Source organism: Eleutherodactylus coqui, chromosome 7, assembly GCF_035609145.1.
Source record: "Eleutherodactylus coqui strain aEleCoq1 chromosome 7, aEleCoq1.hap1, whole genome shotgun sequence".
Taxonomy (NCBI): Eukaryota; Metazoa; Chordata; class Amphibia; order Anura; family Eleutherodactylidae; genus Eleutherodactylus; species Eleutherodactylus coqui.
Genome location: NC_089843.1, coordinates 170557243 through 170574095, shown reverse-complemented (window position 1 = coordinate 170574095; position 16853 = coordinate 170557243). Strand labels below are relative to the sequence as shown.

The following is a 16853-nucleotide window of genomic DNA, read 5'->3' as shown; positions in this document are numbered from 1 at the left end:
TTGTGCCTCTTTATGGCACCATATATTGGAGATGCAGAGAAGAGCTCCACCATAAGGCATGGGAGGGATCGTTTCTTTTTTCTGTTGGATTCTTTTGTACTCCAACAGTGAAATGCCCATCTAGGATGCGTGGTATACGGAGGTACAGTATAGACCCAGATACCTTCCACATTGCAGTATTACAAAGTTGAACAGCTTGGATATTCCTGGGTGCATGAGGTCTACATTTTGTTGGAGTAAATGTGGAAAGCCACACTTTCTGATTTCTCAGAACTATGAAATGATGCTAACAAGATTGGGACAAAATAAAGACGACCGCACACGGATAGCTCATGGGTAATATGCCCATCCTTGCACCATCTCATTGAGGGTTGGGATAGAAGTACTTATCTTTGAAGCCATCTTTTTAATATAATTCATACACTTAAAGAAATGCTTTTTCATATTCCGTTTCCTTTTTTTCTTCTACTCTTTTCAGAATCGAGTAAGGAGCAGTTTGCTTCTACAAATGTTGCAGAAGAACTTGTTAAACTTTTTAAAAAGCAAACCGAGCATGAAAAGAAAGAAATGATTTTTGAGGTCCTGGCTCCTCTGGCGGAAAATGGTAAGGATAAAAGGATAATTGATTCTAAATGTAAAAATGAAAGCCATTCTTTAAAGTGATCGTGATGTGGTTCTTCCCTACTACCAATGATGTGTGTGTAATAATTATGGATATATAGATTAGTATGTATGTGCATGTATTATAGGCAGTAGCTGCGGGGGATGATTACTAGCTTTTAGCATTGATGGAAAAAAAAATCTTCATTGGTGGCAACACGTCTGATCGATTCCCTGGACGATCGTTCGGTTCCCCCATACAGTTAAACAAGCACAGATCTCATTGTTTGGTGCTTGTCAGCCGACTCATGTTGAGCCATGTAAGGCCCGCATTAAGGAGGCAGGAGAAGAGGAGGAAAAGCGTTTAACTGGAGAAATAGGCACTTTTTGTAGAAAGAAAAAAGTTATATTACAAAGCTACTTATCCTTGCTAGTACTACTGACCTCTGTAAAGGTGTTTATAGTCGGAGGTACACTTTAATTGTTCTGATGTGCACATCTGCCAGTAGAGGAATCATTACATCGAAGTAGGGATCTACCTTTACCATCATCCTTGTCTATTACACCTGGATTTGTTCTTCTACCTTGTTCTATCTTAGGCTATATTGTGAACATTATTTGAAATAAATAAGACTTGACTTGTGGTTTTTGTATCTTACACAGTTCAGTAAGTATATTTACGTTGACCTAGTGCCCCCAAATTCACTTTAATACTAGAATTTGTCATTGCCATCTAAATCAATCTTTACAGTGTGGTCAAATGTGAATCCTGATGACAAGGCTTCCTCTTGTACTGTATGTATTGTTGGCTACCTGTCCCCAGCAGTTTAATTGCTTGTAACACATGATAAACAACCTACTGTGTTGTGACTTCTCTGAGAAGCCAAAGTGACCTTTCTGTAAGAAGTAGAGTGCTCCGCTCCCGCTGACATCTCTCCAACTGTGACCGATTCTGACAGAGGCTGTTAACACCATAGCAAAAATGTAATTTGCAACCAGAAAGAATCTATAATGTGTTGTACACCAAGGCCCGTACGTCCTTCATCTGCCACTATATGGATGGAGTTTCTATTGAAAAGATACAGCTAAATTATGCAGCAATGTTCAGCACGGAGACCTTATTCTGGATGTATTATTGCATTAAATACCAAAATGTACTCCGATCAACTCTACCATTTAACCCTTTAACGCTGCAGAATGTAGATTTACGTATTGGAGGTTCAGGGTATGTATGGAGGGGAATCGAGGGTCGATCCTGCCCCAAACAATGCAATTGCCGACTGTTTCTTACAGTTTCTTACTGTTTCTTAGCAGCAGCACCGCCGATTAGAGCTGTTAACCTTTTAAGCCCTTAAGTGGCACGCGGGGAAATTTTCCGGAACTAGCTCCACTGCCTATGGTGATATAGCCCGGAAGATTTCCGGGCTATGTTTCACTATGGGACCTGCAGAGCACAATGCCATAAGCTGTGGCAGTGTGCACTGCCTGCAAGTCCCACACAGAACAGTGCAGGACTTTAAACAAAGAAGCAGGAAGATATTACCGATCTGCCAGCAACTTCCCGCTTCTATTTTTAAACTCCTGCACTGCTTTGTTTACAGGTTGCCACGGAGACCCTCGGCTTGTTAGAAGCCAGACGATGGTCTCTGTGGCAGAAGGAGCTGGTGCTTGGCTGTCAGAGGATAGCCGGTCACCAGCTCTTATACAGCAGAGAATGGAGAAAACCTCCGATCTCTGCTGTGTTGACCCTTTACATGCCGCAGTCTATGCGACTGCAGCATGTAAAAGGCTGTCCCCATCGGACCCCGGAATGTGATCATGGGTTTCTGATGGGTCGCTGTGGGAGTCCCCTAAAGGGACAAAAATTTTAAAAAAGACATTTAATTTTTTATGATTATTTTCTGCTGCATCTTCTCCGCCAATAACCTTTTTATTTTTCCGTTGACGTACTTGAGCGAGGGCTACTTTTTTGCGGGATGTCCTGTAGTTTCCGTAAGTACTAATTTGGAATACATACGACTTTTTGATCCCTTTTATTGCATTTTTTTCTGGGAAACAGGGTGACTGAAAGTGCATTTCTGGCGTTCTTTATTTTTTTTTTCAGACTACGTTTACCGTGTGGGGCAAGTAATGACTACTTTGACAGATCAGACTTTTATGGACGCAGCAATACCAAATATGTATTTTTCTTTTATGATTTAGGTTTTTTTTATTGTAGATATGGCAAAAGGAGGGTGATTTAAACTTTTTTTACTTTTTTTTTTAAAGTGTGAAAAAGTAGCAAAAAAAGAAAAACACTATTACAATTTGGTATTGACATAATCGTACCGGCCTGTAGAATTACTTTAATACATTATTTATACTGCGCAGAGAATGCAGTGGGAAAAAAAAAAAAAAAACATGCCAGAATTACAGATTTTGTTAATCTTGCCCCTAGAAAAAAATCAAATAAAAAGTGATCAAAATTTTATATGTTCCTAAAAATTAGATAATTGAAGACTAGAGTTCATCCCACAAAAAACAAGGCCTTTTGGGGCTCTGGCAATGGGGGAAAAAAAATACGACTCTTGGAATGTGGCGACACAAAAGCAAACCTTTTAAGAAAAAAATAGTTTTAAATGTACAAAAAACATAAAGCAACGGTATAACCTTGGTATCGCCGGAATCGTGTGAGAATAATTTTTTAATATTTATTCTGCACGCTGAACGCCGTAAAAATGAAATCCAAAAAACAAATAGCAGAATTTCTTTTTTTCCCCCAATCTTCCTACAAATTTTTTCTAAAAGTTATTCTATACATTATATATACCCAAAAAATGAAGCCATTAAAAAAATACAACTTGTCCCGCAAAATGGAAAAATGAAAAAGTTATGGCTCTTGGAACACGACTGGAAAGTTGAAATGTAAATGATCTAAAAAATCTGCCCTGGTGGGTCTGACAGGGTGGTAAGAAACCCGCCACTGAAGGGGTTAAATGCCGCAGTCAATTCTGACAGTGGCATTTAAAGGCACTGATCGATGTTCGGGGTTCCGCACTGCCCTCACATTAAGATCACAAAGGCCCCAGGGCTGCTATTGCAGATTGCCTATCAAGCCATGCCTGTGCTGTGGCTTGATAGATTGCCTGTCAGATGACTTACCTCATACTGCAGGAGTGACTAAACCATCGCAAGTTCTTGTCCTTTTTGGGGACTAAAAATTAATTTTTTAAATTAGGTTAAAAAGTTTTATTAATATTTAAAAAAAAATAAGGTTACTCTGGAATCCCCTGCGCGGGGTATATTTTTGGCAAACCTACTGCTATATTTTGATGAAATTTAATAAAATTATTTTAAACTAAAAAAAAGGTAATTAAATGTTTAAAAAAAACAACCAAAAAAAACCTTTGCCAATAGGAGGATGGAGGATGATGGATGATGATTATTTATCCATTCGGTCGTTGATGACTTTCGGTCACCTTGTGGATCGGCATACCGCATGCTTCCCTGTCTTTGGCTGCTTCCTTCAGATTTTCCACAGTCATGTGCGTGTCAACCTTAATTATGTCTGGCCAGTGTATTCTTTGGCATCCTCTTCTGGACCCGCTGACCGTGCCGAGCATTACTATTGTTTTCAGAGAATCGGCTCGTATGACGTGACCAAAGTATGAAAGCTGTTGTTTGCTGATTTTGCTTTCTAGTGATACTCTTGGTCTGACACGGCCTAGGATCACCTTATTTGTGACCATCTCAGTCTATGGTATGCGCAGCATATGCCGTCAGCACCACAGCTCAAAGAACTCGATCCTTCTTCTGTCTACTTTCTTGAGTGTCCAGCTCTCGCATGAATATGTAGTTATTGGGAAAATGATTGCATTGATGATTCGGATCTTTGTTGTGATGCTGATGTCTTTGCTCTTCCATATCTTCGCCATTCCTTGCGTTGCACTACGGCCAAGGCTGATTCTTCATTTGATTTCAGGCCCGATTCGCCACTGTGGTCAATCTTGGATCCAAGAAAAGTGAAATCTTGGACTGATTCAATTTCTTCATGGTCGATTGTTATGCGTGGTTGAGCATTGCTTGCTGTTGTCAGCAGCTTTGTTTTCTTAATATTGAGATACAGTCCTGTGCGTTAGCTTTCTTCTTTGACTCTTCAAATTAGGTTTGCAAGGTTCTTTTCATTTTTTACAAGTTAGAGTCATGTCGTCAGTTGTGTTGAAGATGGTTTTTTGTCCCACCAGCTTTCACTCCGATTGGGGATTCATCCAGATTGCATCACCGTATGATCATTTCGGCAAAAAGCTTGAACAGGGCTGGGGGTAGAAGGCAGCCTTGTTGAACGCCTTTCCTGATTTCAAACCAATCAGTGTTACCAAAGTCAGTCTTGACTGTGGCTTCTTGGTTCTCATAAAGTGATCTAATCAATTCTTCCGAATGTTCTGATATTCCCATTTGCTTCAGGCCTATTTGTAATAAAAGAATCTAAATAATTAAACCCAAAAACATACATTTGATTTTACTGCATTCGTAAATCCGATCTATCAAAGTAACACATTATTTATCCCGTCGTCAGAAAAAAAAAAACACCCACATTTTTTTGGTCACCCCGTCTCCAAGAAAAAAATGTAATAAAAAGCGATCAAAACGTTGTTTGTACTCCAAAATGGTGCCAATAGAAACTAAAGGACATCCTGCAAAAAATGGACCCCTCGCACAACTATGTTGACAGAAAAATAAAAAACCGTTATGACTGTCAAAAGATGGCGGCAGAAAATTAAAAAATTATTTTTGGAAAAAAATAAAAGTACTGCAAAAACCCCAAAATAACTATACATTTGGTATCGTAGCAATCGTACCGATTCATAAAACAATGTTATCGTGTCATTTTTGTGGCAGGTTGTTCACCACAGAAACAAGACCATGAGAAAGATGGCTGAATTTAGTTTTATTTCCATTTCACTCCACTCAGAAGTTTTTTTTAAGTTTTTCAGTACATTCAAAAAGTTACCATTGAAGAATACAACTTGTCCTGCAAAATACAAACACACAGACCTCTATGCCGATGGATAAATAGAAAAGTTATGGTTTTGTAAAAGGGGGAGGGGGTGAATGAAAGAGTTAAAGGCTTGTTCACATCTGTGTTGGGGCTTTCCATTTCTCGGTTCTATTCTTGAAGCAAAGAAACAAAATTAAAACTGAAATAAATGTTTTCTTGTTTTCTCATTTATTTCAGTGGGTTTTCAAAATAACAGAAAGCTTTCAGTCTGATTTCAATACGTTAGGTTTTTGCTTTTTCTTTCTTTTTTTTTACGGAAGAAATAGTGCTGCTGAATGCACTTTGTTCCTTTCTTTAAAAAAATCAAGCCTTAGAAGAAAACTGAAATCTTTCCTTTTTTTTCTTTGTTTTTTTTTTGCTTAAATCCATGGATATCAGTGGGAAAAATTGGAAACCGTTATATCAGGTTTAATTCCATTACTCTGCTCCAGGAACACAAACGACGGAAAGTCCTAACAGAGCCCTAATGTAGATGTGAACAAGCCCTAAACATTTGCCTAAGGGTGCATTCACACGAGCGTGTGCATGTGCCATACATAGGTGTGCACAAAACCACGCACCTTGGTACGTGCACAAACACGCGTGAATGCAGGTCCGTGCCCATTGCCTTCAATGGGGCCACGGGTGCTGTCGGCAGCCCCATTGAAAGCAATGGGCTGCCGGCAAAACCTGCAGTGATTTTCTGTGAAGGGCTTTAAATATAAGCCCTTCCCTGAAAATCATCCTGGTTTGTGTGTTTAAAAAAAAAAAAAGGTGTGTGTGTATAACTATGGGTATGTATGTGTACATACATACATACATACATACATACATACATACACAGCTCCACAGCTTCCGTGTAAATATTGATCAGTGCCAAGTGGACTCCCTGCGGGAGTAAAGAATCCCTTGCCACAGCTGTGGCAGATGATCGCGATGTTCTCCCATTGCTTTCAATGGGACCGGCACTTCTGCAGTCCCATTGAAATCAATGGGCTGCTGGCAAGCCCTGCAGGGATTTTCTGGGAAGGGCTTTAAATATAAGCCCTTCCCTGAAAATCATCCCTAGAATGTGTTAAAAATAAAAAAGATTATATTCTCCTGTCGGGGCTCAGGTGCGTCTAGCGTGTCTTCTTCCTGCACTGCTCTGAAGCTCTTTCAGCAGCCAGGGATTTAAAATCCCTGCCTACTGAAAGGGCTGTATCTGATTGGCTAAGCGCTCAGCCAATCACAGGCAGCTCTCGACCATTCATTGAATGACAGTTGAGTGCTGTCCGTAATTGGTGACAGCACTCAGCCAATCACGGTTGTGCTTGGCCATTCATTGAATTCCGTTATCCTGTTGATATTCGGGAATATCTTTGCCATGAAGGGGTGACCTTGATCTGCAAGAATGTTTAGGTAGGTGGTACGTGTCAAAGAAACATCAAAATGAACACCCGGACCCAAAGTTTCTCGGCAGATTATTGCTTAGAGCAACACTCTGCATCCAGTTACTTACCTTTATTACAAGAGATGGCATCCCAATGCCATCTCTTCCCCAGGGAGGTGATGCAGCCAACTATCCATTTAATTTAAGGGAAAATGTGATTCTTCAGATGATGCCACTTTTTTCATTACCCCATGGTCCAGTTTCATTGCTCACATGTGCATTGTAGGCTCTTTCTGTGGTGTACAGGGTTCAGCATGGCCTCTCTGACTGGACTGCAAGCTGTAATGCCATGTATCTACTAACCTCATTCTGCTTTAGTCAGGATTAACTTTTTCGACCTTATTTGACCTCTTCTATAGGATCTGACTAAGTTGGTTAGGCTTTACTCCCTATGTACGTCTATGAACATTGTACGCCTCTGATCCTGTGACAGGTTTGCAGTTTGTTTTTTTTACACCTTTGGTCCACATTTGGTACTAACCAATAGGATCAAACTAAATAAATATACTTGGCTCACCGTCCGAAATGTATACAGTGCAGGAACACCTCCAGCCAATGCCTGGAGTTGGGAGACACGGAGCTGGACCTCAGGTGATAATGTGAGATATTCACAACTAGAAGGCCTCCAGCATCAGCAGGGAGTAAAATCCCAAACTTTTATTTGTACTTGAAGATAAAAGATAAGTAGTTCATTAACAATAAGTCCGCTTACAGTTTTCCAACCATTGAGCTTCTTGGTCCTAGCGTAGTGTCACATGAACATCTGCAGCCATTTAAACCCTTGAAAAGAGTCACTGGAAAACCTGGAATGGATCAAGTGCAGTAAGCATGGGTATCCCTATAATCATTATTTTAAAAAACTGGAAAACCCCGAGTGAATCAAACATAAACATTAATATTTCTGTGACTGTTAGGAATGTCACAAAAAGGAAATGGAGGACTGATGAGTGCACACAAAAAAAAGGAAGTGCCACAGCGGAAAAAAGGGGAAAGGAAAGCGAACGAATATATTAATTTAATACATATATACAAAAATTTAATAAGCAGTAAGTTCCACTGTGGCACATTGTTGCTGAGATACCAGACTTGCCACCTGATCCTTGCCTCTAGGATCAATCACACATAGCCTGCCGCTGTGTGATCTTCTGTCAGATGTCTATCCATGGTTCAACCAGTCGGTACTATTGTATCTTGTCCCCACCAAAAGTATGGGTGGAGACAAGATACGGGCAGCTTGACAGGCCAGTAACTCCCGCAGGAGCTCATTGGGTGATGTATTTCCTCAGTGTCCCTCTGCGTTCATCATGTGCCAGCTGTTGATCAACCGGGAGGCCTGAGAGCCGGCGCCCGGGACACAGCAGTGAGCCAGCACCGCGGCAGATACATGGTGGGGGACGGAGCTGTCAGCGCCCACAGCGCATCGGCTTCCCGCATCATGGCCTGGCTGTCACTCCACCGGGAGCCCTGGGGGGACGGAGTTGGACAGAGCACTGAGCCTGCGCGGCACACTGGCAGAGACATGGCAGGGGGCACAGCTGTCAGCAGCCACAGCACACCAGGAGCCCTGCAATCTCCGCTGCAGGCGGTGAGGTGGGGCACACAGCTGTGAGATGGCAGTAGCACAGTGTCACGAGCTGTGAGGGAGTGGGTCGCCAGCAGAGATGCTTGCTGGCTTCGTAAGTTACAGTGGCAGGTTTTCAGCAGGGCAAAGGCAGAGAGCAGGGGGTTTGCTGGTGCTGCGCCAGTAGCACAATTTCAGTGGAGCTGGAAGGGAGCGATTTGGCAGGGAAGATGGTAGGGGAATGCCTGCGCTGGTGGTGCGTTGTGGTTGGCCTGGAATCTTAGGGTTAGTTTTCCAGCTAATAATGTAAGCCTAACAGAAAAACTAACCCTCCAAGCCAGGCAAAAATCCATAGACACGCTGCTAGGACCTTGACAGTCAATCGGGAGCTAGGGGCGTTCCTCCATGCCAGCCCTGTCAAACCCCTAGCTTCCGGTGGTGACAAGGTACAACAGTACCCAATCAGTGTTGGTACAATCATCATACTGTGGTTCAGGAACAGCCAGCAAGTACAACTGTCAGAAATACTGGCACAACACCTGAAGGCACCAACAATCTGCGGTCACAATCGCTCAAGTAACCACATTTACCCGTGACTGCCAAATATTGTCTTCTGCTGCACAGAGGACATTTGTTATATAGGGTCTTCTCTCCTTCATGGATTTCTAATGTTCTAGTTTGTAGAAGAAAAATTAGTTTCCATTCACTTTTGACTGAGTGTTTAGAAAATTAAACTTTTGAGGATAATTCATAAGGCTGAACCTTTACGTGGCAGATTACAGCATGGCGTCATCCTTCACAATCTGCTTACTAAGATACCTGCAGTTAGTATGCCATATTTACCATATATATCACTATATAGCCATATAATTTTAGGTTGTTTTTTGTTTTGTTTTTTTAATCTGTTTACGCTAATCTATATTCCGGTGTTGCCATGGCTACTGAAAGTTAAATACTTTTTCTGCTCCTGATTACAGCGAAGTGCATGAACACTTCTGTTATAGCTTGTTGTGCTGTTTCAATTGAGTCACTCATACAGAAATTACTGGGAAAAGCGGCGACACAAAGCACAGCTACATTAATTATGCAGGAAGTAAAAAGGATGTGATACATTGTAAGCTAAATTCTACTTGAAATCTGCTCGGCCAGGCATCCCATAGCCTCGTTAAAACAGTTCATGAGGCTCTAGACGCCATTATTGCCACAAGCGGGAGGGTTCCAAAAAAAGTCTAAATTGCAAAGTGTTCAGAAACATGTTTTCAAAGAACTGAATCATTTATTCCATTGATCAGGTATTACGGTATTTCCTCTCTATGTGCTGGTGCACAGTTATTGAATCATGCATGAAAGCTCTCAGGAGCAGAATGACCATTAAAGGAGTATTCCCAGAATTAACATTTATGACACAGGTGCTAAATGTTTGCTCAAAGAGACCCCTGCCGATTACACATGCTACAGCTTCGTTCAAACCGCCGGTCCATCTAAGATGATCCCCACTGTGGGGCATGCAGTGAGGAGAAAAGGGGGGACACTGAATTCTTGGTCTAATGATCAGGAAGGGTTAGAGGAGTGGGACCTCCAGCAATCGTACATTTATCACTTATCCTGTTAATTCTGGGAATTGCCCTTTAATGCCATATCTTTGTGCGCATTAGTTAATCTATTAGAAGCAACTCTTTCGCATATAGCTTCAGCTGTGGCAACAGAAAGCCCTGTTCTAATTAGGTTCCAGTAGTAGTCCCATTTCGGGTCTTTGGACCCGATAACCCTGGAGGTCCCTTCCAACTCTACCATTCTATGATTCTTTCTTCGTCTCTTTGTTGTCGCCCTACAGGCTGCCACATCAAGGCTCCCAAAGATGGCTAGGTTTTTACAGAAATAGTTGAGCACCCTGTGGTTTGCCGCTTCCATAACTCACATAGAAGTGAATGAGAGTTACATAAAGAACATAGTACAGCAAGTAGCGCTGTTTCCACATCCCAGAAGTTTCTTTAAAAAAAAAGTAGCATGCTGTACTACGCAGCTTACATAACTCACATTCACTTCTATGGGTGTAACGTAAACAGCATAGCACAGGGTACACGGCCGTTTCCATTAATCCTGGCCATGTGGGAGCCCGGTTGTGGTGGCTAGTGGGACAACCATAGTGGAATGGGTAGGGAGTAGTGATGAGCGAGCATACTCGCTAGGGGCAATTGCTCGAGTGAGCATTGCCCTTAGCGAGTACCTGCCCGCTCGAGAGCAAAGGTTCGCCTGCCGGCGGCGGGCAGGGAGCTGTGGGGGAGAGCAGGGAGGAACGGAGGGGAGATCCCTCTCTCTCTCCCCCCTCACCCCGCTCCCCCTGCTCACTGCCGCAACTTACCTGTCACCCGCGCCGGCACCCGAACCTTTTCTCTCGAGCGGGCAGGTACTCGCTAAGGGCAATGCTCGCTCGAGCAATTGCCCTTAGCAAGTATGCTCGCTCATCACTAGTAAGGAGCCAAGATGGCAATGCATCTTTAAGTCTTTCCAGTTGGTATTCCCTCACAAAATGAATAACTTTCTAGTAGTGCAAGGGAATATTCCAGTTATAGGAGTATGAACTCGCCCAAAAGTCACAGCTGAAGCCACTCCAAAGGGACAGCAGAAAAAAAACAAACAAGCACAGATTGCGGTCTATATTAAGGTCCATTTACACACACATCTTTCAAAAGATTGAAAGATCAGCGATCGTTTTGCATAAAAGTACTAATAGGCACTAATTGCTATTAGTACTTATCAGCTTCATTTGCATGCAGATGAGCTTCTGGGAGCTGTTACAGAACTCTGCAGGAGGTCTGAGCTCTGTAATTAGCTGTTTTGTTAACCTCAGGCTCTCCTTGGAGAATTCAGCACCATGGACAGCAGACACAGCCTGCGGTCCTGCTTATCAGCTGTTCTGCTGAACTACTGTTTTTAAGCAGAACTGAAAACCATCACTTGGTGTCTAAATGTGCCCATCTTTCAGTTTTCTGCCAATATAAAGACTGCTTGTGAGCGATAATCATTGTGTCTAAATGGGACTTTAGATAACATTATCTATTGATCAGTAGTGACATGGGCAGATGGAGACAACCAGCTGAACAATAGTAACGTCATACTAATGAATATAAAACATAATAATACAGATTTTCAGTATCTTCCCGAAAATCATCAATCCCTTTAGTGGAGGAAAGATGTCTCCATGTACTGTCAGCGGCTGTGGGTTTATGCAAGCAACGTATTAAAGCTGCACTCATTAAATTCAGTTGTGTTGGGTGGAAATCTGTAAAGCGTATATGCCGTGGCATGCATCTAGTATTGTCAATAGGAATAAGTACAGCTTTTCTGTGGGGGATAAATCTGAAATTCCTAAGGCATGCTTGGCATCAGAAAGGAGAATTGTGTGCATGTCAGCTGTTCTGTGTTGGAGAAGCTTTGCCATTTAATATGCACTTAAAGCAACATCTGTTACACCAAATAATCATCCTGACAAGTGACTGCCTCTTGAAGGTTGATGTTTATTTAAGGCACTGCGTGGGTGTAGCATTGAAATGCATATTAGTAATCTACATAATATTAAGGTTTGATGCTCTCTTGTATGCAAAGATCCGGCATCCATGTATTATTAATAAATGAAAAGATTTGGTCAAGGAAGTCGCACAGCACGGAGGGGCGTACCCAAACTCTGTTGTGGGCACTGCAAAGGATGCAATACACTGCAAACATCATATATCTCATGCAGATTTTGCCTTGCTTTTACAAAAATATGTGCCATGTGTGAACCAAGCCTTTTGGGTCAAGTTGGGAGTGATAGCAAGCAGTCAACCAACAGCAGACTGTGTTCGACTCCTACGTAAACTCTGGAAAGAGCTCATGGTGTGTACGTAAAGTAGGTACATAGTGCTCCACTCATCCAACACAGGTCAACAAGGTGTCCTTTTGGCCATTGTCAAGCCGAATATATGTCAGCATGAGTGTGTGACTAAATAAATATTTTTTGGTCTAGTAGTGGCATATGCAGGATCCTTCCCAATGTATACCATTGACTAAACACTCAAATGCAGTCTGCTCAGAGCCATATGTGTTTGGCATAAGATTTAGTGAAAATTGGATTATTAAAGGGGTTGTCTAGTTACCAGATACCATCTTTTTTTAATGGGGCTGCTTGTAGTAAAATAATAAACTGAGCCATACTTACCTCTTCGCCACCACGGGTATCCAGTGCTGTAGCCCCACTCTAGTCCTGGGGTTTGTTGTGACAGCTGATGTCTCAGGAACTGCTGTAGTGTCACTGCTCATTCTCCTGGCATCAGTGCTCATATCCTGAGTGCCATGATGCAAGGAGTTTGGGAACGTGACATTGCAGCCTCCAATTAGCTGCAGTAGTCACCTGACTTCCTGTGACGTCAGCTGCTGCAATGAGCACCAGGACCAGAGTGGGGCTACAGCGCTGCATACCAATGGTGGTGAGGAGGTAAATACTGCTCAGTTTATTATTTTACTACAAGCAGACCTATTAAAGGGATGTTGTCTGGTAACTGGACAACCCCTTTAACTTTTACATAGATCTGTCATTGCATCTAGCAATTCTTCTGAATCTGCAGACTAAAACTATTAAAACTTTCCACCAAGAAAGTGACCAGTTCAAGTCTGTGTACCTCCCAGCCTGTGTCCAGCTAAAGTAGAAAAAAATAAAGATCTATGCAGGGTATCACTGTAAATGTGTGATCCACATAGTCATCATTTCAGATTTGCCGAATGGTGAACGCTGGAAAAACAAAACCCCAAAACAAAGGTGAAATTTCTGGATGTTTTTTTAAGGGGTTAAGAAAGTGAAAGGTGCTTAAATCTGGATGTCGCCGTATGTTATTGATCAGGTAATTTTGTATTTTACAATCTCTGCTCTTGTAGATGCTATAAAGCTGCAGCTGGTGGAGGCCGGCCTGGTGGAGTGCTTACTTGACATAGTCCATCTGACCGTGAGCAGTGAGAAAGATGATGACATTGCAGAGCTGAAGACCGCCTCCGACCTAATGGTCCTCCTCCTCTTAGGTGGTAAGTAAGGATGTTGTGGATCTGTTTGGGTGGCATGCTAATAGGGGAGTCAGGGAGGATGGCCAGCTCTTATATATTGTGTAGTGTGCTTGTTTTTATTTATGAAGAACCCAGATGACCGTAGAGCAATGTAGATACACCTGGTCACATTTCGGTGGCTTCTTTCCCCTTTCTTGTCATCCAAATGTCCTCCACTGTCAGCTGTGCTGCTATGATATTAGTAGATGGATATGAATGGCGGAGGTGCAGAACAACAGCTTAAAGGGGTTGTTCCATAAAGGACTTCTCGCCAAACAGGGATCCCCTTTCCCCCTCTTCTCGTGACTGCTCATGTCGTCCTATGGATCGGTGAGGAGCCTATTGTGCTACAAGCAGTTTAAAGCCACAAGTGTGAACAGGACTGAAGACATTTTGCAGGGTAGCTATTATAAATATGTACATGTTGAGGATAAAGATTACCGAGCTGGAACATTTTGCATGTAGCTTCATCTATGTATGTATTCATTCCCGTTGTGCTGTACAATACAGTAGAGGCAGGGTAAGAACAAATATACAGCCGCAGAATGTAATAGGATACAGTAAGACCGGCATCGTCAGTCCTTTGTAGTTTGTGAATCACTTTCTAAAATGACCAGTTGTGTTGCTGCATCTCTTGGTGATTTATGGGTGGTGTAGTCACACTGCACTGCAATGTAACATTACCAGATCTATATAGACATTGCGTACTCCATTCCTTATGGAACTTCTTAGACACTTAAACTCCAAGCATCCTTGGGCTTTTAAACCACATGTATGCCTGTTTAAACTGGTTACTGCTTACAATAAAGATTCTACTTGTAGCTGTTTTGCTGCAGGAAGTGGACAGCTCCGTACATTGCACAGTGGCCCAGATTGGTACTGCAGACTGAGGCCTATTGAAGTGAATGGAGTACCAGCCTGGGCCACTGCTCAGTATGTAGAGCTGTCTGCTTTCTGCAGTGAAGCAGCAGGACAATCGCTTTAAGGTAGCAACTGGAGGTTCTATTTACACTAAACAAAGTTGGATCAGACTTTTCTGTGAGTGTTCCCTTCGTCTGAATGTGCGTTCCAGAAATCCATGTGCTTGCTGCAGAAACAACCCAATTCCCATCCATGAAAAGGATTTTTAAGTTGCAGAAAGGTTTGTGACCAATCTGGCACTTGTTAATATACATGTATTAAGTGGTTATTGCTAGTGTTAAAGATAAGTCAATCGAAATAAGAAATGATTTATTAATTCCCAGACCAAGAAACCTTTATATGTGTGGGAAAGGAGGTTCAGCCATTGTTGTAGGAAAGGGTTCTTTACAGTTAGGCTATGATTCACATGATGAACTCCACATGCAGAAAAAAATCAGCACCTTATAGATTACAGTGCCTTTCAAATTAAAGGAACACTTCGCTGTGACAGATTTTCCTTGGATTTGATATGGGATCCGGGACGAATCTGCGGCACAATTCGTTGTGTGCACATGTCTTAATAGTGGTCACAGTTTGGAATGTCCTGTCACAAATGGTAGCAGTGGTAATTGATTTCAAAGGGGGCTAGACATGTACTGTGACTGATATTGGGGAGTTCTAACTAATGAGAAAGTATCCAACTGCCTTATAGGAACAGATATGACATTTTCTCCCGGGAGGGAATCTCGCTACAATCACTACCAGCAGGGAGGGGTGTTTTACCTTCCTAGGTTTTTAGAAAGGTTTATCATAATTGGAAATATAACTCATTCATTCTGTTATTTTTCTTCTATTTGAGCCCAAGTTGAATGTCTGATGCTTCTACTGAATGGTTTTGAGTGACAGTTTGTATTAAAAGCTGCTTGTTTTCTTGTACAGATGAGTCCATGCAGAAGCTGTTTGAAGGTGGAAAGGGCAGCGTATTTCAGAGGGTCCTGTCGTGGCTTCCATCACACAACCATCAGCTGCAGCTAGCTGGTGCCCTGGCTATAGCCAATTTTGCTAGAAATGGTAATTATCTTTCTTTTGGTAGATGTTTCACTCAAACACAATCAGTTTATATCCTGTTCTATATAAACTGGTAACTTTTCCTACAATTCACATTATTCCCTGTATCCAATGGAGCTCAGGTTCACTTTTTTTTTTTTCTTCGCAGAGATACATAAATGTACAAGCAAATGCGAAACTTCATAGAGAAGCCAGTAAGACAGGGGGAAGTGAAATACCCAGATGAAGTCCACACAAGCACAATACATCTGTGTCAGAATCTCCAGTTGGTGGTTTGGTCACAGATCCGGCTCAAAATACCGCACGCAGCGTTTTTTCTTTCGTCCAAATACCGGGCAGTTGGGCAAAAAGTGGACGGACCCCATTTATAGACAACGGGGTCTATTTGGTTCCATCCAAAGACGGAGACGCTTGGCTGCGGGGATTTTCCCTTTTCTGCTCCCTGAACGGAGCATTAAAGCGGAACTCCGAGCGCAGGCGTGAAACCACCCTAACTCCTCGCAAACAGTCCTTTAGGGGTAGTTCTACACAATATTTAATAACTTTAACCGACTAGTTAGGATGGCAAGAAGTGCAGGAAAAATATATTTCTCAGGGCTCCTGCACACTTTTTTGTTTTTTTTGCACATTTTTTGCTGCAGTTTTTTAAAACGTGATTGTCAGTGGGACTTTCTAAAGTTAAAAACGTATCACAAGTTTGTGCTTTGCGATTTTTGTGCGATGCGTTAACATTAGAAAGTCCTATTGACATTTGCGTGAAAAAAGCGCAGCAATATCGCGTGAAAAAAACACGCAAGAAAAACTGTGCAGGAGCCCTTAGGTCTTATGTTCACGGGAAAAATGTGGCCCGCCCAGATATGTAACGCGGATTTTTGCAGCGGTTGCAGTGCGAAGGAACTTAAATTCCTTTTTTTTTTTTTTATGTGAGAGATCAATTGAGCTATGAGCTCCCGCACGCATGACCCGCACTTAAAGGGGTTGTCCCGCGCCGAAACGGGTTTTTTTTTTTTTCAGTGGCCAGAGATTGTAATTGCAGGTGCTTCTCCTATTGAAATCAATGGGAGCGGCGCTCATAATTGCAGGCACAGCTCCAAGTGATTTCAATTAGGAGTGTGGCTGTCACTAAAATGAACTCCTAGCAACTGTGGATCGCAGACGATCAGTATTACAGTAAATCCTATCTTCAGTTGTGTAAAAATGGC

The 16853-nt window shown here is 42.2% G+C and overlaps 1 protein-coding gene across 2 annotated transcripts in view; it reads left to right on the top strand.

Annotated features, from left to right (window-relative positions):
* Positions 1–16853, top strand: part of RAP1GDS1 (Rap1 GTPase-GDP dissociation stimulator 1) — a 95288-nt gene that overhangs the window by 61445 nt on the left and 16990 nt on the right. For both annotated transcript variants that reach the window (XM_066574017.1, XM_066574016.1), the window contains 3 exons: positions 479–604; positions 13522–13665; positions 15523–15654. In XM_066574017.1, coding sequence (XP_066430114.1) covers positions 479–604; positions 13522–13665; positions 15523–15654 — 402 coding nt within the window. The remainder of the gene's footprint in view (positions 1–478; positions 605–13521; positions 13666–15522; positions 15655–16853) is intronic.